Source organism: Chiloscyllium plagiosum, unplaced genomic scaffold, assembly GCF_037043375.1.
Source record: "Chiloscyllium plagiosum isolate Xiang-an unplaced genomic scaffold, Cpla_swu_hap1 HiC_scaffold_4, whole genome shotgun sequence".
NCBI classification, from domain to species: Eukaryota; Metazoa; Chordata; class Chondrichthyes; order Orectolobiformes; family Hemiscylliidae; genus Chiloscyllium; species Chiloscyllium plagiosum.
Genome location: NW_028270142.1, coordinates 7,447,540 through 7,470,173, shown reverse-complemented (window position 1 = coordinate 7,470,173; position 22,634 = coordinate 7,447,540). Strand labels below are relative to the sequence as shown.

Here is a 22,634-nt window from a genome sequence, read left to right as displayed (position 1 = left end):
AAGATACTTTCAGCAGCTAACATCGTCTCTAGAGTTTCTCCACTCACAGGTAAAGCACGCCTTCGGACACCCCTCCACCACCTGATCCAATGGATTCAATCAGCTCCCCAGTCATGAGCATGAAAAGTGAAGAAGCTAACAAAAGTGAAAAGGAGGTCAGTACACTTTTTGTCAGTGGCCTTCCTATGGACATTAAACCACGTGAGCTTTACTACCTCTTTCGATCATTTAAGGGACATGATGGTTCACTGATCAAGCTCACAAGTTGAAGCTTTTGGAAACAGTAGAGACTGATGACACTGCTAGTTCGCAAGGTGGCCAGGTCTGTCAATCAAAAGTTGGCGCAGAGGCAGAGCAGAAGAGTCGGACATCGCACAGAGCCGTGGTAATAGGGGACTCCATCGTGAGAGGAACTGACCGGGGTTTTTGTGGCAGCAGACAGGATTTAAGGATGGTGTGTTGCCTTCCTGTTGCTAGGGTGAAAGACATCGCGGACAGAGTGCAGGAAATCCTCAAGGACGAGGGTGAAGAGCCAGAGGTGGTGGTACATGTCGGCACAAATGATGTCGGGAAAAAGAGGAGGAACATACTACAGCGGGACTTCGGAGAACAGGAAGAAGGCTGAAAAGCAGGACGTCCAAGGTGGTTATCTCCGGTTTGCTTCCAGTTCCTCGGGCTGGTGTGGCCAGAAACAGGGAGATTATGGACTTGAAAGTGTGGTTGGGGAACTGGTGCAGGAAGAAAGGATTTAAGTTCTTGGATCACTTGGGTATATTTTGTGGTAAGCATAAATTCTACAAGAGAGAAGCTTTGCACCTTAATAGGTTAGGGACCAGCATTCTGGCAGGCAGGTTTTCTACTGCAACACCGCTACATTTAAACTAAGTAGCAGGGGGGAGGGGACAAACTGGATGTTTAAAAAGGAAATTGAAGGGAAAGTTAGAACAAGAGAAGTCAAGAAAGACAACTGTATCAATGAGGCAGAAAACTCGGAAAGGGATCATGCTGTAAAGTTGAGTGAAATAGGGGTTGATGGGAAGGGTGAGAGCAGTAACAAATTAAAAATACTATACATGAATGCACAAAGCATTAGACATAAGATGGATGAGCTTGAGGCTCTTTTGGAAATTGGCAGATACGATATTGTGGGGATGACTGAGACGTGGCTTCAAGTGGATAGGGCCTGGGAAATGAATATTCAAGGCTACATGTGCTATCGTAAGGACAGACTGACAGGCAGAGGGGGTGGGGTGGCCTTGTTGGTAAGGGAGGATATTCAGTCCTTTGCGCGGGGGGACCTAGAGTCAGGGGATGTAGAGTCAGTGTGGATAGAGCTGCGAAATACTAAGGGTAAAAAGACCCTCTTGGAAGTCATCTACAGGCCCCCAAACAGTAGTCTGGATGTCGGATGTAAGTTGAATCAGGAGCTGAAATTGGCCTGTCACAAAGATGTCACTACAGTTGTTATGGGGGATTTTAACATGCAGGTAGACTGGGAGAATCAGGATGGCATTGGACCTCAAAAAAGAGACTTTGTGGAGTGCCTCAGAGATGGATTCTCCGAGCAGCTAGTGCTGGAGCCAACCAGGGAGAAGGCAATTCTGGATCTGGTATTGTGTAACGAACCAGAATTGGTCAGAGACCTCGAAGTGAAGGAGCCATTGGGAAGTAGTGACCATAATACATTAAGCTTCAATCTGCAATTTGAGAGGGAGAGGGTACAGTCGGAGGTGACAGTACTTCTGTTGAATAATGGGAACCATGGAGCTATGAGGGAGGAGCTGGCCAAAGTTCAATGATGCAATACCTTAGAAGGGATGGCCGTGGAGGAACAATGGCGGATATTTGTGTGTATAATGCAGAAGTTGCAGGATCAGTTCATTCTTAAAAGGAAGAAAGATCCCAGGAGGAGGCATGGGCAGCCATGGCTGACGAGGGAAGTTAAGAAACATATAAAGTTAAAAGAGAAAAAGTATAACATAGCAAAGATAAGTGGGAAAACTGAGGACTGGGAAGCTTTTAAAGAGCAACAGAGGATTACTAAGAAGGAAATACGCAGAGGAAAAATGAGGTACGAAGGTAATCTGGCCAATAATATAAAGGAGGATAGTAAAAGCTTTTTTAAGTATGTGCAAGGCAAAAAAATGGTTAGGACTAAAATTGGCCCCTTGAAGACAGAAACAGGGGAATATATTACGGGGAACAAAGAAATGGCAGAGGAATTAAATGGGTACTTCAGATCTGTGTTCACTGGGGAAGACACAAGCAATCTCCCTGAGGTAACAGTGGCTGAAGGACCTGAACTTAAGGGAATTTATATTTGCCAGGATTTGATGTTGGAGAGACTGTTAGGTCTGAAGGTTGATAGGTCTCCGGGGCCTGATGGTCTGCATCCCAGGGTACTGAAGGAGGTGGCTCGGAAAATCGTGGATGCGTTGGTGATTATTTTCCAGAGTTCGATAGATTCAGGGTCGGTTCCTGAGGATTGGAGGGTGGCTAATGTTATACCACTTTTTAAGAAAGGTGGGAGAGAGAAAGCAGGAAATTATAGACCAGTTAGTCTGAACTCAGTGGTGGGAAAGATGCTGGAGTCTATTATAAAGGATGAAACTACGGCACATCTGGAAAGTAGTAACAGGATAGGACAGAGTCAGCATGGATTTATGAAGGGGAAATCATGCTTGAATTTTTTGAGGATGTAACTCTGAAGATGGATGAGGGAGATCCAGTAGATGTAGTGTACCTGGACTTTCAGATAAAGTCCCACATAGGAGGTTATTGAGTAAAACTAGGGCGCATGGTATTGGGGGCAAAGTACTAGATTGGATTGAAAATTTGTTGGCTGATCGGAAACAAAGGGTAGTGATAAAAGGCTCCATTTCGGAATGGCAGGCAGTGACCAGTGGGGTACCGCAGGGATCCGTGCTGGGACCGCAGCTTTTTACAATATACGTTAATGATATAGAAGATGGTATCAGCAATAACATTAGCAAATTTGCTGATGATACAAAGCTGGGTGGCAGGGTGAAATGTGATGAGGATGTTAGGAGATTACAGGGTGATCTGGATAAGTTAGGTGAGTGGGCAGATGCATGGCAGATGCAGTTTAATGTGGATAAATGTATGGTTATCCACTTTGGTGGCAAGAACAGGAAGGCAGATTACTACCTCAATGGAATCAATTTAGGTAAAGGGGCAGTACAAAGAGATCTGGGTGTTCTTGTACACCAGTCAATGAAGGCAAGCATGCAGGTACAGCAGGTAGTGAAGAAGGCTAATAGCATGCTGGCCTTCATAACAAGAGGAATTGAGTATAGAAGCAAAGAGGTGCTTCTGCAGCTGTACAGGGCCCTGGTGAGACCACACCTGGAGTACTGTGTGCAATTCTGGTCTCCAAATCTGAGGAAAGACATTCTGGCTATTGAGGGAGTGCAGCGTAGGTTCATGAGGACAATTCCTGGAATGGCGGGATTACCTTACACTGAAAGGCTGAAGCGATTGGGCTTGTATACCCTTGAGTTTAGAAGACTGAGAGGGGATCTGATTGAGACATATAAGATTATGAAAGGATTGGACACTCTGGCAGCAGGAAACATGTTTCCGCTGATGGGTGAGTGCCAAACCAGAGGACACAGCTTAAAAATACAGGGTAGACCATTTAAGACAGAGATGAGGAGAAACCTCTTCACCCAGAGAGTGGTGGCAGTGTGGAATGCTCTGCCCCAGAGGGCAGTGGAGGCCCAGTCTCTGGATTCATTTAAGAAAGAGTTGGATAGAGCTCTCAAAGATAGTGGAATCAAGGGTTATGGAGATAAGGCAGGAAGAGGATACTGATTAGGAATGATCAGCCATGATCATATTGAATGGCGGTGCAGGCTCGAAGGGCTGAATGGCCTTCTCCTGCACCTATTGTCTATTGTCTAACATCACAACAGCCAGTTGGCGTTGTTACATTTAACAGCAGAGCAGGAGCAGAATCAGCAAAGAATGGTACATTCACCTAGCCAGTAGCTGCAGCTGCTGCATGCTCAGATGCGCTGGTATCCTCCATCTGAAGCATCTCCACAAGAATGGAAGTCTCGTCAGTTTTGTTAAGTATTTAACTGCCTTTATCCAATAATTCAGATTTCTCTGTGGAGTGGTGTGCAAGGACAGACTGGATTTTATTTTCAGGTTGGACTTTACAGAAGGAGATTTTGAATGATTGGCTCACTTCCACTTGACTTGGAGGGGGCGGAGTGATCACTAAGGACTATGGATTTAAGGACTTTACTGGTAAACGTTTTTTTCCACATGGGAGGATGCTGCAGATTCTATCTACTCCATGGACTAGTAATTTTTGCTGTTATAATCATTGTATGTTGCGTGTAAATAGCTTGCTGAAGTACTGGCAGTAAGATTCTTATGAAGAAGGTGCTAGTGCCATCGAGGTGGTCATCATGGAATGATAAATGGATGGATGCGATTTTAAAGAGTTAATTTGCTCTGCTGACCTGCAAGAAGGCCATCACCACTCCCTTACTACCCGACGCCTAAAGGAAGAATGCCTCATCTTCCGCCTCGGGACCCTTCAACCCCATGGCATCAATGTGGATTTCACCAGTTTCCTCATTTCTCCTCCCCCCCCCATCTTATCCCAGTTCCAACCTTACAGCACAGCACCATGTCCTATCTGTCCATCTTCTTTCCCACCTATCCATTCCACCCTCCTCTCTGACCTATTACCTTCACCCCACCTGCATCCACCTATTGCACTCTCAGCTACCTTTCCCCCAGCCCCACCCATTTTCCCTCCACCCCCCTCCCATTTATGTCTCCACCCCAGAAGCTCTCAGCCTCATTCCTGATGAAGGGCTTTTACCCGAAACATCGATTTTCCTGTTCATCGGATGCTGCCTGATCTGCTGTGCTTTTCCAGCACCACTAATCTTGACCTGTAAGAAATTGAATACCCTGGGGTAGTGTGGTGTGTCTTTGTCTTATAGGTGGAATGCGGGAGGTTTACTTGGCCTTTTCCTTGCCACTCGGAATAATTTACATTGTTTTCATCCCTATTCAGAAATCAATAAGAACATTATAGTTGGAATTCTGACTTCTCCCTGTACTTAAATAATACAATTCACACCAGATCTGGCCATTAAGGGATGATTTGCATTACATTGTTTCTGGAGGTGAGGTGGTCACTTGGCATCTTGAGTGGCATGTGACTGTGAGGGGGATTGGCTGGGGTTTGTCTTGAGTGGCATGTGACTGTGAGTGGGATGGCTGGGGTTTGTCTTGTGGGCATTACTAACTGTGATGTAAAGACTTTGTGTAAAGGAAGGACGGTTTCCTTTGTTCAGAGAGAGCTTTTCCGTGACCCCGTAAGCTTCAGAGAGAGCAACCCTGGACACGACTCGCAAGCCTGGTAAAGAGTGTTCAGGGTTTCTCCAAAGCTTGTACTGTACTGTGCTTAATAAAATTTGGTAGCTGTTGACAGAAGTTGGTGTCTTGCAGTTACATCAAGTGTGTAAGAACCTCAGGAAAAAGAGCTTGATGACATGGATATCCAAACAGCTATTATTTAAAAAGATAGCATAATCTCTTGCTTTTTTTGGGTGAGAGTAAGACTTGGAGGCATGCAGAATCCTATGACATCAGCACTCTGTCATTTGCAGATCACTGACTATTGGGGAGTACAACTGATGTAGTGGCACTGTTGCCTCACAGTGCCAGCGATCCAGGTTTGATTTGAGCCACTGGCAACTGTCTGTGTGGAGTTTGCACATTCTCCTTGTGTCTGTGTGAGTTTCCTCCAGGTGTTCTAGATTCCTCCTACAATCGAAAGATGTGCAGGTTTGGTGGATTGGCTATGCTAAATATATGTAGTGTCCAGGATTTTGGTCTAGGTGGATTAGCCAAGGTAAATGTGGATAGGGTAGGAGGCTGGGGCTGGCGATGATTCTGGATGTCAACTCGATGGGCCAAATGATCTCTTTCCGCACTGTAGGGATTTTATGTCCTGGATACACTTTATTCTATTTACACTCCCATCATGTGCTCTTCTGGCTTTCTCTTGCAAAGGATGATTGAGCATCAGATTCTCCTTAGTACTCTGGTCGATGTCAGAATAGTATACTTGACAAGTCTCAATTCTCCGACCTGCCATTTATCCCTTTTCAAAAGTTCAATTATTCACATTCACAAACGTAAACCTGTGATGATAACTCTGTGGTTCTGGTTGAAAGGCTGTGTTTAAGGTCTGAATTTTATGGTTGTGGTGTGGTTAGAGAGTATAATGCCACCCCTTCTCATCCCATATTCAACTTGAAGTTGAATTAGGTAAAGTGGGAATTATGCTCTTTGAAAAAGAAGTTATCTTACCTGATATGAAGTAACACGATGGCTGCTTCCTTTCTGCTTCTCCAGCCAAACACATTATTGCAGCAGGTGCAGAAACAGGCCCTTAACTAACCATTAAATGGGCCAGTTAATGGCATCATTGGCCTAACGGCAGGCCTATCAGACAGCTTGTGTTTGGATGGAAAAGCAGACCAATTTTAATTTGTGCTCACGCGGTCCAGCAAGTACTCTGGCAGGTGGGCAATAAAGTTTCCCCAATCTCCATTTCTCACAACAGTTAACTGTGTAAGGGATGGTGGCTCAGTGGTTAGCACTGCCATTCATAGCACTAGGGACCCAGATTCAATTCTAGCCTTGGGTAACTGTCTGTTTGAACTTTGCACATTCTCCCGTGTCTGTGTGGGTTTCCGTTGGGTGTTCCAGTTTCCTCTGACAGTTCAAAAATATGTGGGTTAGGTGGATTAGCTATGCTAAATTGCCCTGTAGTGTCCAGGGATATGCAGGCTAGGTGGATAAGCCATGGGAAATGAAAAGTTATGGGGATATGGTGTGAGGCTTGGTCCAGGTGGCATGCTGTTTCCACACTGTAGAGAATCTGATTCATAGCACCCATTGGTATTCATGACTGCCACTGTCTCACAATAGCTGCACGTTTTCTTTTACCAGTGGACCCAATTGAAAATAATACACTGAAAAGACAGCTGAGCTCGTTGTGGAATGTATTAACAAACTGTTAACTGGAAGCATTTGCATTGCTGTCTCCATTCCCTTGGAAAAAAATCACAACAAATTCTAAATGTGTGAAAAACCACTGATACTATCTGAAATCATGATTTCCCCTCACAGGTTTTAGAGTGTGACAGACAATTCAAAGAGAAACAGGAATGAACACATATCTGTGAATAACTGATATGTGGCCACAGCTAATATCTAATTAAAATGTTGATTTGTGGGAGAAAGATGAGACATAGCAGGAAAACAACATTGAGACCTTTCTCCGTAACTAAACAAGAGCAATTTCTTAGTTTTTTAAATGACATATACTGCATTATTATCAAGATGTAAAAGGTAAAGTTGCCATAGGGTTGCTGTCTCATTACAGGGAGATGACTGGTGGTGGTTTAACCGGAGGGGAAGAGGTTGAGAAGTTGAGACCTTAATGATAACCTCAGCTGGTGCAGAATTAAATCCACACCATTTGACATTGAAACTTGGACAAATGGTTCAGAAATGTTAAAAAAGTAATCATATTTTTGCTTCAGAGCTTTTTCATAACTTCTTTTCAACAAAATTTACATTGTTTTATTATATAACCAGTGAGGATGAGCCAAAGAATTGCAGATACTGAAAATATGAAATAAAAAAATAAAATTGCTAGAGAAACCCAGCAGGTCTGGCAGCATCAGTGGAGAGAGAAACAAGCTCATGGGAATATATAAACAAGAGTAGGGCATTCAGTCGTTTGAGCTTATTCTACCGTTTGATAAGATCTTGGCTGATCTGTGGCCTTTGGCCCTTATCCCTTAATACCTTTGGTTAACAAAACAATTCTCATATTTAAAATTAACAACCAATCCAGCATCCACCTATGTTTATGAAAGACAGTTCCAAACATCTTGGCAGAAGAGGGCACTGCAGATGCTTTTGCCCGAAACATCAATTTTCCTGCTCCTTGAAAGTTGCTTGACCTGCTGTGCTTTTCCAGCACCACTCTAATCTTGAGTGCCAAACATCTACCTCCCTCTGTGCATAGACGTGCTTCCGAATAGCTCTCCTGAACAGTCTGAACATACTTTTTGGAATACCCCCTAGTTTTAGAATCTCCAATCAATAGAAATTGTTTATTCACCCAATCTTTAATATCTTGAAGCCACTGATCAGACCACACCAGCCCCAACTCCCCATTTCTCAGTACCCTTCCCTAGTCCTGACGAAGGGTCCTGACGAAGGGTCCTGCCCGATACAGCCACTCTTCTGCTCCTCAGATTCTCCCTTACCTGTTGCCCTTTTTCCATCACCACACTCTATCTACACCCGTAAAACTCCAAAGTTCTAGAGAAAACAGGAGTCAACATCGAGTTCGGTGACCCTTCCACAGATAAAAAAAAAATCAGAAAGTTTGCTAGGACATCTCAGCAGGTCTTGGCAGCATCTGTGGAGAGGAGACAGTGAGCTCTGCAGATGCTGGAGATCAGAGTTGAGAGTGTGTCGCTGGAAAAGCACAGCAGGTCAGGTTCCTCGAATGCTGCCTGATTTTATATAACCAGTGAGGATGAGCCAAAGAATTGCAGATACCGAAAATCTGAAACAAAAAAACAAAATTGCTAGAGAAACCCAGCAGGTGTGGCAGCATCAGTGGAGAGAAAACCAGCAACACACTCTCAGCATCTGTGGAGACAAAGCCGAGTTAACTTCTCTGGTCCAGTGACCCTTTCGAAGAACCTACCAGACAAGCTGAGTCTTTCCAGCAATTTCATATTTTGTTTCTGATGTTTAGCTTCTGCAGGTCTTTGGTTTGTTTTGCTGAGTGAACCTTTCTTCAGATTCTTCTCTCTCTCTACAGATGGTGCCTGACTTGCTGAGTTTCTCCGACAATTTCTGTTTTCGATTCGGAGCATGGTTTATTACAGCTTTAAGCGGCTGGGAAATGAATCTATGAGAAGGTCGCGACAACCTCTCACCGTCTGCCCCACCACCAGCGGCCATTTCGTTGACGTCACCGGCGACTCAGCGCAGGCGCGCAGCGGGGTATTAAACGTCATCAAAGGCAGACAATGGTGGGTAACTATGACACCGGCTTTTCCTTGGTAACCGCGCGGCAGGCCTAGCAACTCCTCATCTAAACTGACAAAAACTTACAGCGAGCCCCATCGGTCAACTCCTCCCTGCACAAGAGCGGGTGGGGAAATCAAACATCACACATTTGAAAGCCCCATAAACACACGCGTGCCCTCAGTTACAGGGCATCAACTCGTGAGGCAGGGTGATAGCCTGTGAAAATAATTTTTAATCGGGTGATAAGGTCACGGGACCACATTACCACAGAAATTACGACATCAAAAAGCTAGGAAAAAAACACAAACGCGATATAATCATCACCTCCACTCCCAGCACGCCTTTCGCTGCTCCAGCAGTTCGCGTCCTCCTCTCCATGAACTAGCCCGCTGCTCACTTCAATGCGCTCTGGGACTTGTAGTTCGAACGACTCATGTTCCACCCGCAAAGCCGACGGCCATGGGCTCGGCAGGAAACTACAATTCCCAAGAGGAGGCGCGACCCCGGCGCATGCGTATCTGTCCCCACAGTCAATCAACCTGCCCTCCCTCTCTAGCTCTCTCCCTTTCTTCACGGCTGTCTCCTGCCTTCAGTAAAAGGGATTTGTTTCGTTTCGCTTCATAACGGAAACTGAGGGTGGAAGGAGAAAGAGGAGGAAACAGAGTACTTCCGTGTTTCGTCTCCCACTCAAGAATATTGGTGATAGGAGCAGTCTTTCCCATTATCAACTGACTATGACACTGTGAGCATTAACGACTATATATACATATATATTACATAGACTGGTTGTACTATAATCAGGAATAATCAATGAAACAATGTTGCAAGGATCTAAGAAAAAAGACAAACGTATTCTGTCGGGTACGTGTCCGGATCCCAAGTGCCAGGCTCGGTTGTTTTTCCCAGCCTATGGAGTCAGTATAGAATGTACTGAATGCGGCCAGCGCCATGAACAAAGAAATCTAGTCAATATAGAGGAAGTCACCGACCCAGATGTGGTGCTGCACAACCTGCTAAGGAATGCTTTGCTGGGAGTCACCGCCCCAAAAAAGGGCACGGAAATGGTGAAAGTGATGGGACTGTCCAATTACCACTGTAAACTGCTGTCTCCCATCTTGACCCGGTATGGCATGGATAAGCAAACTGGGAAAGCCAAGCTCTTGAAAGCGATGAACCAAGGGGAAATGTTTGATTGTGCCCTGTTGGGTGACAGAGCTTTCCTTATTGATCCAGAGCATATTGGGACTGTGGGTTATGGAAAAGACCGTTCAGGGAGTCTCTTATACCTCCACGATACCCTTGAGGAAATCAAGAAGGCAAATAGTAATCAAGAGCGTTTAATCCCTGTACATGTGGATGGTGATGGTCATTGTTTAGTTCATGCTGTGTCCAGGGCTTTAGTAGGAAGAGAACTTTTTTGGCATGCTTTGCGTGAAAATCTCAAACAGCATTTTAAGGTAAACCTGGATCGTTACAAAGCATTATTTCATGATTTCATTGATGCAGCAGAATGGGAGGATATCATTAACGAGTGTGATCCTTTGTTTGTTCCTCCTGAAGGAGTACCTTTAGGTCTACGTAATATTCATATCTTTGGGTTGGCCAATGTGTTACATCGTCCAATAATTTTGTTGGATTCCCTGAGTGGAATGAGAAGTTGTGGTGATTATTCAGCTACTTTTCTCCCAGGATTAGTCCCTGCAGAAAAATGTTGGGGTAAGGATGGACAGCTAAATAAACCTATTTGTATTGCATGGAGCAGTTCAGGACGCAACCATTATATACCTTTGGTTGGGATAAAAAGGGGTCCTTTACCAAGGCTTCCTTTGAAACTGTTGCCCAAAGCTTGGGGTGTACCACAGGAGCTTATTCGGAAGTACATCCAGTTTGAAGATGACAACTGTATTTTAGGAGGTGACCGAAGTTTGCAGGACAAGTACTTGCAGAGGCTAGTTGCTGCCATGGAAGAAATTTTCTTGAAGACACATGATATTCACCCTTCTCTGGTAGCAGATGTTCATCAGTATATATACAGAAGGACAGGGGTGATTGGAATACAACCTGAAGATGTTACTGAAGCTGCAAAGAAGGCCGTAATTGAAAATCGTTTGCAGAAATGTTTGATTTGTGGTGCTCTTTCTGAACTTCATGTGCCTGCTGAATGGTTAGCTCCAGGAGGAAAGCTGTACAACTTAGCTACAAGCACCTATGGCCAACTGAAACCAGACAAAAATTACAGCTTTCCTGTCAATCATCTGGTCTGCTCATATGATCCTAAAGAAGATGTACTGGTGCCAGATTACAATTTGAGTCACTTAACATCTTGCAACTGGTGTCATGGTACTTCTATGCGCCATGTCAAAGGGGATGGTTCTGTTGTGTATTTAGATGGAGATCGAACTAATACCAGATCTGCTGGAGGTAAATGTGGTTGTGGCTACAAGCATTTCTGGGAAGGAAAGGAATATGATAACCTACCTGAGGCATTCCCAATAACTTTGGAATGGAATGGGAGAGTGGTTCGAGAAACTGTTTATTGGTTTCAGTATGAAAGTGATGTGACGCTAAACAGTAATGTTTATGATGTTGCTATGAAGCTTGTTACTAAGCATTTTCCTGGTGAATTTGGAAGTGAAATTTTGATTCAGAAGGTTGTTAACACTATATTACATCATACAGCTAAAAAAAATCCTGATGAATATACTCCGGTCACTGTTGAAGGGGCACACAGTCGTAGAGTTGGTGACTTGCAAGATGAACCAGCATCAGAACCACATTTACCAACCAAAATAATTTTAATGGGTCAGAAATCAAAGACTCTGCATAAAGAAGAACTGAACATGAGCAAAACTGAACGAGGTATTCAGCAGAATATTACCGACCATGCAGCTACTGTGCAAAAGCGGAAAACTGACAAATTACGCCAAGATCAGAAGGTACCAGGCCAACCATCCTCTCCTGGAATTGTTAAAGATGGGTCATCGTCTGCTCCAGCCACTCCCATTAAGTCCCCTTATTCCACATCACCATCCAAAGTAAAAAAGATTAGAGTAACCACTAGCGATGGACGACAGGCAACACTGACTCTTCAAGCATCTGTAACATTTTCTGAGTTTCAAGAAAGCATAGCTAAAGAATTTAGCCTTCCCCCGCGTTTGCAATGTATACGGCATGGCTTTCCTCTGAAGGAACTGCACCCACCTAAAGTGGGATGGGAGAATGAGGTTTTGCCTCTGCAACACGGTGATTGTGTTTCTGTTGAGATTCTGAAAGACAGCAAGGAATCTGTTCCTGCTGCTTCAACATCTGCAGCTCATTCCTGGAAAACTGAAGAACCTGAAGCATCTGGTAGAGCTTCCGTTAAGGAGATGCAAGAGCATATTGATCTTGAAATGTCTTCCCTCTGCCTTCTAGCAACCTTAATGGGTGAGAAATTACATTATCTTATTTTTATTAATTCTGATTAACTTATGTAGGAATATTATTGTGATAGGATTCTGCAACTGGGAGCTATTAAAATGAAAAGAAAACTTAAAAGTGGAAAGCTGATGTAAATGCTAAAAATATATTAGGTCAATCAACACCGGAGAGTGAAAGATTACAGGAAAGTTCACATTTTATGTTTGAATTGTTATTGATTATTTTGTTTCGCATTATTAATATTGTGAAACAGGGAGCAATATATTTACTTTCCAAATTATTTTTAAGAAACGAAATAGTCTATGCTGCAAGGCTATAACTCTATGTTTCTGAGTTTGTGAGCATATGTCTTGAGGATGTGTTTTGATGTTGTAAGCAGCAAGTGTGAAGCAAGAGAGCAGTGATGCAGTCGGTACCATGATGTGTCAAAGTTAATATATCACCACCCGGCTGTTCCTTGATCATAATTAGATTATGTGATGTCAAATGTTTTTGGGACAGTAGAACAGACTGCATTGTGGTTTTGTTGCAAATTCACTTTACAAAATATATTGACATTTGTTGCGCATTAACAGAGTATTAGTTTTATTAAGTTTGTTCCAGAACTTAATATGTTTATACTGTTTTCTGTGTTTACGTCTTTGACATCACAAATTCAAATATAATCAGCAGAATTATATTTCCACATTGATTAGTAAACATATGCATTATTTGATAATTTCATCCAATCATTTGAATGTTCAGATGAGAAATGGTTAAGATTAGATTCCCTACAGTGTGGAAACAGGCCCTTCTGCTCAACCAGTCCACATTGACCCTCTGAAGAGTAACCCACCTAGACCTATTTCCCTCTGACTAATGCACCTTGCACTGTGGGCAATTTAGCATGGCCAATTCACCTGACCTGCACATCTTTGGTGTAATTTGTTTCTTTTTAAGGTCTTTTAAGACTTCTTTCTCACTGGGTATTTTTGCGGTAATATAAATAAGGTGTAGAAATGGGATAGAACTTTGGATGAAAATTACTTAATTCAGATACACTTAACTAGTAAAATAAACAATTCACTGATTTTTACTTATTGTTATTAGTATGTTTTGTAAATATTGTAGTTTATATGATTAGCGAAGGTTTGAAGAGTCTGTTTGAACACCAGTCCGATTTTATAGGCCGCATTCATATCTGAAGCCTTGAACCTTTGCACTTTTTGAGTTTGCCATGATTCAAAGTTCAAACTTCTGTTATTATTGCAGTGGAAGTAAATCCAGGCATATTATGAAGGTCCCAAGCTTAAGATGACTGAAAAAGCATGATTACATTAGATTTTGGAACATTTAACCACGTTATGGTGAAAATTTTCCAATTCTGTCCATTTTATGTGAAAATTGAAATAAATGTCCTGATGGAATATAATGATTTTCGCCTTCTGATACTGAAGTTGTTCTTTCCTCTCCCAACAACAATTTTCTTGTTTTTAATTTTCTGTTAATTAAGGTAGTTTCATCTTATTTGGAGGAAACAGCAGTTTCCAAAGTTTGTTTCAGTACTACTGTGCTATTTTCAGCACAGTTCAGTCAATTATTGCACTACTACACTAAAATTATTGTATCTCACCCTCTGTATACATTTGCAATTCCAGCAGGAATTTGGGTAGTGGGCAGGAGTAGAAATTGTTTTTTTATATTTAATTAATGGGCTGTAGGCATTGCTAGCTAGTCAGTATTTATTGTCCACCTGTAATGGTCTTGACAAAGTGGTAGTGAACTCCCTTTTGAATCACTGCAGTCCTTGGGGGGAAGGTACATCCACAGCATTGTTGGGAAGGGAGTTCAAAGAGTTTAACCCAGCTAAGGTGAAGGACCACAATGTAGTTCTCAGTCACTATGATGTGTGGCTGGGAAGGAAGCTTGCAGCTGGAGGTGTTCTTGTGTATTTGCTGTCCTTTTTTTTTAATATGATAAAGGTTATGAGTTTAGAAGATGCTATTGAAGGAATCTAGGTGAGTTGTTATAGTGCAATTTGTAGGAGGTACACACTTTAGCCATAGTAGCCACCAGTGATGAATGGGGTAGCATTCAAGTGGGCCCTTTTCTGCCCTGGATGTTACTGAGCTTCTTGACTGCTGGTGGAGCTGCATACAGTTTGAAATGAAAGGGTTATTCTATAAGGTGGGATTCAGTAGCTCAGACATTCAATCTCCATAGTTTAGAAGAATGAGAGCTGCTCTAATTGAAGCTTAGACAATTCTTAAAGGGCTTGACAGGGTGAGTGTTATGAGGCTTTATCCTCTATCTAAAGAGACTACAACAGGTTGAGAATAAGGATTTAAGCATTTAAAGTAGGGTAAGGGGATCTTTCTTCACTCCAAAGTTGTGACTCGTCAGAATTTCTCTACCCCACAAAGTAATGACTGCTCAATTAGGTTGTATTCCAGAAAACTGGTTAGTGAAGCATAGAACTGGAACTAATCACTCTGCACTTCTTTATTAACTTAGACTTATACATTAGAAGCATACACCATCTTACTAAATACGCCACCTTACTAAATGAACTGTGGATGCTGTAAATCAGAGACAAAAACAGAAATTGCTGGAAAAGCTCAGCTGGTCTGGCAGTATATGTAGAGAGAAGTCAGAGTTAACATTTTGGGTTGAGTGACCCTTCCTCAGATGTTAGATGGGTTAAATTTTGATTATGTTGTAACATTAGCTGTAATTGGCACAGGCTAATACTTTAGACATATGGATTCAAATCCCATAAGAGCAGCAAGTAGATTTTTTTTTTAAATTGATAAATCAGGACTAATTCTTCTAATGTACATGAAACTATTGTCAATCATCATAAAAACCGATCTGGTTCACAAATATCCTTCATGTAGGTATTTTTATGACCAAGTTAATTGACCTGCTGAGCTTTTCCAGCAATTTTTATTTTTGTTGTTGTAATTGAATAACTGGCCTCTGTTTTCAAATCGAACATTTCAAGACTGTAAACCTTTTTCAAAAATCTGCAAAGTCTACTTTTCCTATCCACATGAAACATTTTCTTCGTTTTAAATTTATTACCTATGTTTATGTGTGTGTGTTTTTAAGTTTTGGTTTATTACTTTTTGAGGATTAGTGGGTAATTAAATGAATGTTCCTTGCAGTCAACAAAGCATTATAAGTTTACTCCTTAATTTTGGCCTAGTTAACTATGTTATAATTGAAATGAGATAGCTGAATGCTAAAATAAGAAATAAGGCGGTTTTACGGCATAGCAGAAGAGTCCATGCCTCTGGACTAGAAGGTACGGATTCAAGTCCCTCCTCCCTTACACATGTCCAACAAATTGATTTATGACAAAGAAATCAAAATATTTATTGCAACTGACCAAGCAAAGTTTACAAAAGAGCGAAGCCAATTCTCTCTCTTCACTTGGTCATAAAAATACCTACATAAAGTATATTTGTGAATCAGATGGATTTTTACTATAATAGGTTCACGAACAGCATTTAAGGAAATAGTGCTGATTTATCAATTATTTTCTTTAAAATTCTACTAGCTGACCTCATGGGATTTGAACCCTTGTCCCTAGAGCATTAACCTGTGCCAATTACAGTTAATGTTACAACATTGTCAAAATTTAACCCGCTTCTCATCTTTGCAGAGAAATGAAAGTGCCTGTTGAAATTGCTTCTTTCATTTTCAGACAACCAGTGATGATTTTTGTGTTTGTTCCATTCAAATTTCAGTTAAATGTGGAATAGTGCTTAGTCACGATGGAGTTTTTAAGAATGAAAAACAGGCCTATGAGGCAATAGAAAATTAGATATCCTTGTATTTATTCCTGCTTAATTTTTTCTGCATGCACTTCAGTTGGGAGATTTATCTTGATATCAGTAGGTGAGGAGTATAAGCTGTAATTGTTTAATATCATACATTTGGCACTTTATACATCATTTGTTGTAAGCTGTTAGCGTTCAATCCCATTGATCCTCATTTATTGCAAATTAAAAAAAACTATTCAAATTGTACCCTTAAAGATACTTGGATCATTGCAGGAGTCCACTTACATCTGAAGAGAGAATAGCTTTTTTAGAACTTTATTTAGTGTGAAACAGGTCGGCCTTTAAACATGTGGTAAATCTGAAAATTCAACAAAAGGATTAACTAGCGAGTTAGAGTTGCACTCCAGTTTGACAGATTAAAGTTACTGAAATTGAATAATGTAAATTAAGTGGTAAATATAATTAATTTAGAAAACATTTGGAATTTTCTATCTTAGGCTGAGATCAAATACACACACAGTACATGTTATGTTGCTCGTACTTTAAAATAACTAATTCATTCTGTAGTGTCCATGAAGTTTATAATGCTGAAAATACTTGGATTGTAGAACAATGAATTGGATTGCTGGAAATTTACCACATCAAATATTTCTTGGCAGATTTTAAGAATGAACTGTTTAATTTTTCACAGACCATTATGGTATATGTATCTCTTGAATGGCTTTGCAGCTGGAAGCAGCTGAGGAGCAGCAGAATGTTTTTAGAGGATAATCATGTGGACTTGTACAATTTGAAACTTGTTGCTTTATCTTTTACTTACACTGTTGCAGCTCATGTGACAATGATGTTTTTTTAGAATACTGTTGGTGGATTGCACAAGATTTCAGCACGTGCCTGAGCTGCTTGAAGCAATATTTAAATTCTGAGACTCCAGCACATGTTTGCGTCTTCAAACCCTGGCAGTATACATGCACTAAACCAAGTGCATTGGCAGTAGCTTGTTCAGGCAGTTGCGGTTAATTCATATTAGGTAGTTGTAAACGATTGCAACAGGTGATCTTTCTCCTGACTTTATCTTATTTGTGCAGAATAAACAGTGATGGAGAGAACTAAATAGTGTATACTGAGATACACTATTGCGTAGCTCTGAGATGCAGTGGGATCCAGGTGCTCTTGAGCAGGAATCACAGGAAGTTGGTATGCTTGTTCAGCAAACAATTATGAAAGCTAATAAAGTGTTATAGATTATTTTGAGAGTAGTGTGGTAATGGTGAGACGTGGAGAGATTTGCTAGAATGCTGCTTGGGCTGGGTGTCTTGGGCTATGGGGAAGGATTGTCCAGGTTAGGGTTTTCTTTGGAGCAGTAATAGCTGAGTGTGAACCTGATAGACATGTATAAAATTATGAGGGCATAGAGAGAGTAGATGGGAAGGTCCTTTATCCATTAGTAGAGAGGTCAATACTCAAGGGCCAAAGATTTAAAGTAAGGAGAAGAAGACCAAGACGAGGGTTCAAAAGGATTTTTTTACCTAGAAGGAGTGAGATTCTTGATCTTAGTGCCTGAAAGGTTTGTTAAGTTGATTGATTTATTGTTGTCACATGTACCAAGATAAAATGCAAAGTGTTGTTTTGCATATTATGCAGGCAGATTGTACTGTACAAAATCAGAAGATCTTGTAGCTTTTAAGCAGTGTTTACTCACATTGCTATAACCTGCAGGGAAACGGGCCAAGAGTTGGAAAAGGGCATTAGTGTAATCAGATCTTTGGCGCAGACCCAATGGACTGAATAACCACCTGATGTGCTCTAAATGTCTGCGAGTCTATAAAAATTACAGAGGTTATGCTTGTCATTCAGGGTATTGATGACACCATATCTGGAGTCCTGTTTATAGTACTGGTATCCTTTTTTAAGGATATAAAGACGTTTGGAGCAGTTCAACATTGATTTTATTGAATACCAGGAACAGGTGAGTTGTCTTGTGAGGAAAGAATGGACAATACAGACTTGTGTCCACAGGCGTTTAAATCAGTAAGAGATGACTTGATTGAAACACACACGAGTTTTGAGAGGTTTTGACGCCTTGGATGTGGAAAGAATATTTTGTCTTGTGGGAGAATCCAAAGCTTTTAAAAATGAGAGATCGCTAATTTAAGACACGTTCGAATTTCTTTTCAGAGGGTTGTGAATCCTTGGAACTTCTTCCTCAAAAGGCAGCAGCAGCAAAGACTTTCAATATTTTTCAGGAAGATATAGATATATTCTGAGTATATCTGGGTTATTGGAGTTAGGCAAGAATGTGGAATAATGAGTTCAGCCATAATCGTATTACATGGCAGAGCAGATTCAAGAGGGTGAGTGGCCCAGTCCTGCGCCTAATTCACATGGTCACCCGAATGTCCATTTTTCTGAGATAATGAAAGTATTACATAATTCTGTGTATAATTTTGAAGAAACAATTCTATGGTACAAGGAGATCAACTTATTACTGTTTAAAATCAAAAAGGAACCTACAGCATAATGCTAAAATATGATTGTTCTGTTTTATCTGAACTGAACCATTTGATTTAAATTCCTTCACTTTACAAAAACTAAGTTTCTTTTGTTATCACTTTTTCGCTAGTCAATTTAAATGAGTTCATTTTAACCAGCATTCTCAGTTTTGTTTTTGACTTGCTTTGAAATTGCACAAAGCACTTATATTCATGTATCTTATTGCTATTAAGCAAATAACTGACTAGTCAAAGAGGCAAAAAAAACACGCTTTGAAATGCTGAGTAAACAAACAATGACATTGACTTAGTAAATGAAGTAATAAGAGTACCCAACATTCTTTCACATATTGGAAAGAAAGAACAAAATATATTAAAATACGAAAGGGTGAAAGCACAAGATTGATGACACGTGTTTATTGCATCCAGCAATCAATTCCCCTGTTGGCATTCAGTGTTGAGGCTCACACATGGGCTGGGTTGAGTATCAGAAGACAGAGTTCATGTGGAACTGACAGCTACAATATTAGTAAAATGTTAGGTTACCATTGTATTGGTTTGTTTGTTCTTAAAAGAAACAAATTATTTAACATAGCATAGAACCACTTGTACATAAGCCTAATGTGAATTTAGATTGTACTGATGAAAATAATGTCATTATGAATTAGATGTCACCTAGAAATTTGTAGCTTTTCAATTGCAGTTCCTCTTTGTAACTGTTCACAGCCTCAGTTGCAGGAACATAGGATCAGAAGTAGGCAATTAAGTCTGTCAGTAGCTGATTGAGCAGTTCCCACTCTATTCCTATAACCCTGTATGCTACTGGTAGACAGAAATATAGTTTTAAAGTGTTTCAACTTTTAAAAAAATTACAAAGCTTTGTGCTTTGAAGAAGGTAAATGTTAATTTATTACATAACTATTGCTGAAATTCATTTGAGTAAAAGGTGGTAACATTATTAGCTAAAAGTATGTATACAAAAATTAAAGGTAAGGACAAATAATATGTATAAAGATGAAAGATGGTTCTGTAATTGAGTAATTTGAGGTTGTTGTACAGATGACTCAGTAGGTAAGGCAGGCTTTGAAAGAGAGAAGTTTCTTCTTACTTCTGCGACACTTGTAGTTTGCATTGACTCTGTCAGCAAAACAGCAGTTGATTTATGAAAGCTTCCTCGAGTTGCCTTGGTGAACTCTCACTCTGTTTGAAGGTGTGTCTCAGAATCCTTCCAGCCTGTTTTGCCCAAAATTTCGGTTGTTGCAGCTCACCAGGTTATATGTGGTTGTGTGACACAATCACCTGATGAAGGAGCAGTGCTCCGAAAGCTAGTGCTTCCAAATAAACTTGTTGGACTATAACCTGGTGTTTTGTGATTTTTAACTTTGTACATCCCAGTCCAAATCATGACAAGATATCATAAGCAATTTAAAATGTAATTTGATTGCTATCCCAAAACTAGTGAATGATATTTCCACATTAAGTACAGTATTGGGTTGCCTAGGGCAGGGGCACAGAGCTTATCCATTATGTTATAATCAAGGTTGCTTGTAAGAGCTATTCACAACTACTAGGGCCATCCATTGTCAAGGCTTTTTTGTAGGTTTTTTTCCTTGGAAATGTTTATTGAATTTCAAAGGGTATTTTTTGATTTTTCCTGGAAAATATAGTCTTGAACTGCAATCCACAAGGGTAGTCGTGTGATGTCTGGAAGTCATTTTACAAGATCTTTTTTGTCCATTTTAAAGACATTAGCTTTGTTTAATGTCACACTCACAGCACTTCTCATTAAAAAGTTTAGAGTAAAATAAGTGATTGGTACTTATACATGGGATTAAGATAGAACTTCATAGGACGTAAACATTCATTTTCAAAGAAGTATTTATTTTAAACGTAATTTTACTTCAAGGCATGGGACTGCCTCAATTTAACAAATTAGTTGACACTATTATTAAAGTCATAATAGAGAAATTTGCCATTCCACAAATATGATCATTTTCAGGACCTATGAGGTCCAGTAATTCTGAATTTAGTAAGTGAGCCAAAAGTCTAGTTGTAGTTCATTCACCAAGGTAGAAGCTTTAAAGGATTTTTATGACAAGTGTGAAAAGATAGTTTTTAATATTTTCTAATCCACTTGTTCAATGCTGTTATTATATGTCTGTGGAGCAGGTAGAACTTAAACCCATGCCTCCTGGCTCAGAGGTAGAGGCAGTACCCTGTGCCCCGATGCAGGCTTTAATCAGTTTCATGATTCTACTGATTGTAGTCTGGCCAGGCTGCAACAGAATATCCTATATGGAAACATGGATTCATATATCAGAACTTCCAGATTTCCACATTTAACTGCGCATCTGATTGTCAGAATCAGAGGAGTAATGATCTTGAATGCCAACAGTGCCACCATCATTACTAATGCAAAATGAGGCCATTCTAACATGCAAGCTGTTTCATGTTTCCAGTTTTATTTTGATTTAAGGTTGTTGAAGCACCGTTAACTAATTTGTTAAATTCAGGCACTCCCATGCCTTGAAGTAAAATCTCAGGACAAGTAATTCACCTATTCTTGCATGCTTCCTAGTACCTGTTTAGAGAACATATTTGATGAACCTTGGGATTGAGTTATTAACCTATCTTAGTTAGAGCCATGCAGAGCATCAAGTCCAAAAATATACAGTGGCTTAGTTGTTAGTGCTACTGCCTCACAGCACCTGGGACCTGGGTTTGAATCCAGCCTTGGGTGACTCTCTGTGTGGAGTTTGTGTGTTCTCCCATGTCTCCATGGGTTTCCTCCAGGTGCTCCAGTCTAAAGACATGTGGGTTAGATGGATTGTGCGTAGTGTCCAGGGATATCTAGGTGGGTTAGCCATGGTAAATGCGGGATCTCGGTGGGGGTACTCTTCAGTGGGTTGAAGCAGGCTCAATTGGCTAAATGGCCTCTTTTTGTACTGTAAGGATTCTATGATTCTAATGTGAAATGTGTTTTAAATTAAAATTGGTTTCAGATGAAAGTTATGCTAGTTGAATTCAATTATATATTCCAAAACACCATAATTAGCTATTAGCGAGGCAAGTAATTATTACCTTTTTGTTTCTGCATAAGGTCATCTGATTGAGATTGCCATTTAAGAAGTTACAGCAGAACTAGGCTATTCAACCCTTCGAGACTACTCTTCCATGCAGCGAGATTATGGTTGATTTGATAATCCACAACACCACTTTTCTGCTTTTTCCCCATTACCCTTGATTCCCTTACTGATTAAAAATCTGTCTATCTCAGGCTTGAATTTTTAAAAAAACTTATTCATGGGATGTGGGTGTCTCTGGCTAGGCTAGCATTTGTTGCATTTAATGACCCAGCCTCAGAATTCTGCAGAGTGACTGCCTTCCTCATCTTTATCTTAAATGGGCCAGCCCTTACTCTGAGATTATGCTTCTGATTGTAAACCCCACCATACCCTGACAAGTCCCCTAGAATTTTGTATGTTTCAATAAGATTGCCTTTAATTTTTCTACACTCCAATGAGCACAAGCCCAACCTACTCCATCTCTCCTCACTGGAAAAACACTCCAGTCCCAGGATCAAACTATTGTGCCTTCTCTGGGCCACCTCCAATGCCACTATATCTTTCCTTGGGTAAGGGGACCAAACTGTTCACTAGATTCTATGTGTTGTCTGACTAGTGCCTTCTATAATTTTAACAAAGCTTCCCTATTTTTATACTCCATTCCCTTTGAGATAAAGATGAACATTCGCTTTCCCTGTTACCCGCTGAATTTGTATGTTGGAATTTTTACGGACAATGACTTATGATTCATTCACAAGGACTCCCAGGTCCTT

General features: G+C 40.7%; 2 protein-coding genes across 5 annotated transcripts in view; one reads left to right on the top strand and one right to left on the bottom strand.

Annotated features, from left to right (window-relative positions):
• sgk3 (serum/glucocorticoid regulated kinase family member 3) overlaps positions 1 to 9,462 on the bottom strand; it is a 134,326-nt gene extending 124,864 nt beyond the window's left edge. For 2 of the 4 annotated variants that reach the window (XM_087985944.1, XM_043689259.2), the window contains exon 1: positions 8,789 to 9,381. The gene's annotated coding sequence lies outside the window, so the exon portion shown is untranslated. Of the gene's footprint in view, positions 1 to 8,788; positions 9,384 to 9,441 lie in introns of those variants that run through there. The other 2 variants (XM_087985946.1, XM_087985948.1) reach the window with 2 other exon arrangements.
• The window catches only part of vcpip1 (valosin containing protein (p97)/p47 complex interacting protein 1), a 30,076-nt gene continuing 16,896 nt past the window's right edge, over positions 9,455 to 22,634 (top strand). The window contains exon 1 of the mRNA XM_043689264.2: positions 9,455 to 12,543. Within this exon, the coding sequence (XP_043545199.2) occupies positions 9,936 to 12,543 (2,608 nt within the window). The 5' untranslated portion in view covers positions 9,455 to 9,935. The remainder of the gene's footprint in view (positions 12,544 to 22,634) is intronic.